Source organism: Pseudomyrmex gracilis, unplaced genomic scaffold, assembly GCF_002006095.1.
Source record: "Pseudomyrmex gracilis isolate BER0280 unplaced genomic scaffold, ASM200609v1 scaffold_1811, whole genome shotgun sequence".
NCBI classification, from domain to species: Eukaryota; Metazoa; Arthropoda; class Insecta; order Hymenoptera; family Formicidae; genus Pseudomyrmex; species Pseudomyrmex gracilis.
In genome coordinates, this window is record NW_018022395.1 from 12,597 (window position 1) to 16,849 (window position 4,253).

At 39.8% G+C, this 4,253-nt stretch overlaps 1 protein-coding gene across 1 annotated transcript; it reads left to right on the forward strand.

Moving 5' to 3' along the window:
* The first annotated feature begins 2,075 nt into the window (after positions 1 to 2,075).
* LOC109862450 lies at positions 2,076 to 3,206 on the forward strand. The gene has a single exon (XM_020442510.1). It carries the CDS (start codon positions 2,076 to 2,078, stop codon positions 3,204 to 3,206), a length of 1,131 nt encoding a protein of 376 aa, XP_020298099.1.
* The last annotated feature ends 1,047 nt before the right edge of the window (positions 3,207 to 4,253 follow it).

Here is a 4,253-nt window from a genome sequence, read left to right on the forward strand (position 1 = left end):
TGGATGTACGCTGGAAACATCCGTGGACATCTATCGTCTGCGGACCTACAGGCTGCGGAAAAACGATTTTTGTAAAAACGTTGCTCAGNTATTTACCCGTAATGGCTAATGTGCATTTCGAGAGAATTTTGTTTTATTATGCCGAATGGCAAGAAGCATATCATAAGCTGCAAAGCGACGTCGATTCGCACAATGATAACTGTGGAAAAAAGAAAAAAACTAGAATTGAATTTCGCGAGAGCTTGCCTCGGACAGAAGATTATTCCAATGACCCCTACTGTACAAAATTAGTAATAATTGATGATGTGATGAGAGAATCCTCATCGTGCGCCACGATTGTCGATCTATTTACTAAAGGCAGTCATCATAAAAATCTTAGCGTTATTCTTATTTCGCAAAATCTGTTTCATCAGGGACGTGGACAACGGGACATATCGCTTAACACAAATTATATTGTAATCTTTAAAAATCCGCGCGATCGAGCCCAAATTCGTCATTTAGCACGCCAAGTCTATTCCGATGACCCAAAATTTTTAGAAGAAGCATATTACGACGCTACTTCAAAGCCCCATGGTTATCTACTGCTAGATTTGAAACAATCCACACCAGAAGAGTATCGATTTCGTACACGTATTTTTCCTAGTGATCACATGCATTATGTTTATGTACCCCGGAGATCGGTCAGCGGCATGATATAAAACATCTAGCACGACGTCAAGAGATAACAGTTGCAATGTCGCAATGATGGAGAGATATAATAAAGTAGCGGCATTAGAAAAAACGAAGAATAAAACGGCAAAAATTGCAAAGCGCTCTATTGGCGAGAGAAACGTGTGCCTTTTAAAAGCGTTGTAATATCTGAAAAAGAATCAGAGGACTTCTTTCTTACGAGCTGCCGACGAAAAATTCATTCGCTGTATCCGAGAATGTGTTTTTAATACGCTAAAAGGTAACGTACCTCTCGAAAAAAAAAGAGAAAGTTCACTTGGGCAAATATAAATCGACTCTACGACGCATTGCCGGAAATCGCGGTAATTGGAAATCTAAGAGAAAATTACTTGTGCAACGCGGCGGGTTCTTGCCGCAGCTTATTACAACAATACTTGGAGCCTTGCTAACGCGAATTATTAGGAAATAGCCGTTACTAAATAATATAATATGGAGAGAGCGAAAAAGATGGTTTTGATTTCACAGGAAAATCTTGAAAAACTGCAACAGCTGCAGCGGGCTCAAATTCCAAACGTTTTCGCACTTAACACATCGCCAACGGAGATTCCCGATACAGCAATAACTGATCCGAAAAATATTAATTCGATACGGACTCCGGGAACAATTCTCTCACGTCTTGATAACGAAATGAGTCAAATTCTCAATTCTCCCCTGCATATCGAAGTGAGCGAAAAATGGAAGCTGTACAAAGAAATCCTACGCCGTTATCTTTATTTTGTTTGTTCTATAAGAAGCCAGCGCTTAAAGCATCGCAATGATACATCCTTAGATGTTACCGACGATATTGCTGATAAGCAAGACGAACTTGAAGACATTGATGATACATTTGATACGCTCGAACAAAGCACAGCGTCCAAAAGCAGCGATTCGTTGAAATTTCGTTCACAAAAGCAGAAAAGTGTNAATAAAATATTGGAATCGGTTCCGAAAACTTATCGTAGCAAAGCAAAATTGCTGCTACAATATTTGCAGAGCCCTTCTGCTCGCAACAGAATCAGCTGGGATGAAGAAGGTAATGTGAATATAGATGGTAACGTTATAGAGGGTGGGGATATCGCGGAGCTCATCAACGACGCGATGCGCGAAAGAAAAACAATAAAAGTGCGAGGACGTGATCAGTTTGCCAGTTTACTGCGCAAAGTAAAAGCGCCATCGTCAATTATAGGAAATCCCAATTTGCTGTCTACTGCTAAGAAATCTTTTAAATTAGCGCTTCAACAGGGAACTTCAACTCCTTATCCTACCAGATTTTCCCCACAAGTGAAAAGCGGAGACGTTTCTCCTTCATCAGCTGTCGAAAAAATATCAAAGAAAAAACAAGAAATAATCAACTGGAGTGCGTTAGAATGACGGGGCTGGAAAAATTATATTACAATCCCACGCATTACGCTGGATACTCTGCAGTGGAGAATCTGGTGCGAGCCTCTAATCCTGCTTTCGATCGCCGCTTTGTTGTACGCTGGCTAGAATCGCAAGACGCATATACTTTGCATCGCTCGATACATCGTAAATTTCAACGTTTGCATTATAATGTAACAAATATCGACGATGTATGGAAAGCTGATTTAATCGATCTTCGTAATCTAAAAAATTACTACAACAATTATTCTTACTTATTAACAGTTATTGATGTGCTTAGCAAATACGCCTGGGTGCAACCACTGCGCGATAAATCAGCGAACTGTGTTATACGCGCTTTCCAAAATGTATTCTCGAAAAACGGAGGACGGATACCCGTAAATTTACAGACTGATAAGGGCAAAGAATTTGTTGCGCGAACGGTGCAGGAGTTTTTAAAAAATAAAAATATACACTTTCGTGTAGTACGTAATCCTGATGTCAAAGCGACCGTGATTGGACGTTTTAACAGAACGCTTAAAGAAAGAATGTGGCGGTATTTTACATATAAAAATACACGGTGTTATATTGATATTTTGCAAGATCTTGTACACGCTTACAATCATACTCGCCATTCTACTACAAAAATGGTGCCTGCTGGTGTTACATTAGAAAACGCTAGTATTGCGCGTAAAAATATGGAGCAGCGATACGCCGAAAAAAATCGCTTTTGGAAAAACCGAAGAATTAAATACAAAGCAGGCAATTATGTACGTGTTAGTAGAGCTAAAGTAGCCTTCGAGAAAGGATATGAAGCAAAGTGGAGCGAAGAGATATTTAAAATTTATCGCGTGCTAACGTGGCGCAAACCCCCAGTGTATGAATTGTGCGATTTAGCGGATGAAGTTATAGATGGANTTTTTTATGAACAGGAATTAGTTCCGGTTAATAAAAATTTGAGAAAAGAAGTATTTATTGTTGATTGCGTGATAAAAAGTAAAGATCGCGGTCCTAATAAGCAATTATTAGTTAGCTGGCAAGGCTATCCCTCTAAATTTGACTCCTGGATTCCGGCCACGAGTTTACATTCCCTTCAGCAAGATGAACGATCAATTTCTCATGGTTCTTCCGAGCAATAGTAGTATGCGTTATTTTCCTGATAACACTACCTCTTGCTTTACTACCGAATTGCCGAATCGAATAGATTTGCGAGGAAGATGGGAAGTTGCGCTCACTGAGATTCAATTTCCTTCTAGTTTTGTACATTTACGTGCGGATAAATCCCTAATTACATTCGAGAATACTCTTCCTAATGGCGACGTTTCATCAGTTAAAATTCCGATATCATCAGGGATTTATTCTACAGAAGCCGATCTTATAGAAGCTATTAATCTATTATGCTCTCATGAGAAAGCGCATTTCAGATGGATACTAAATTTGAGGCGTGGTAATAAAGTTACTATAATGCTTACATGTGAAGAAGGGCATTGCAAGCAGATTCATAGTGTAAAGCTTAGCGATAATTTACGGCGTATACTCGGATTTGAGTCAACCTTTGTTAATACAGCTTTTGTAATAGATAGGCGCGGTGGTTCGGAGAGTTCTGAGCCGGTCAGTCTAGTCCGCTGTATCTCCGACAAGTTATTTGTTTATTGCGACATTTGCGAACCATACATAACTGGAGATGTGCTATCGCCGCTTCTTCGAATAGTTTCTAACGATACTCCGAATAATTACAAGTATGGTTCTAATCAAGTAAAACATTACTCACCTGGAAATTACATTCTACTTCGTAAAACAAATTTCCGTGTAATAGAAATAGATATAAGAGATCAGCAGGGTGAACGTATTCCATTCGAATTTGGAACGCTGACGGCGACATTACACTTTAGACGTTTATTTGATTAAAAAGCCATCCGTTATGGCGCAATATCAGGAATATTATGAAGTACAAAGCGGCGGAAGGCTTCCTCGCGTTTTTTCTGGTTCGAACTATCAACGTGGACATGGAATCGGGAATTTTCTTGGCGGACTGTTCAGGCGTGTACTTCCTTATTTAGCTAGCGGAGCCCGTGCAATTGGTAAGGAAGCTTTCCGCGCCGGTATTAACATACTTGACGATGTCGGACACAATACACCGTTAAAACAGGCGGTTAAAACGGGTGACACTCTATTGACCACAGTAC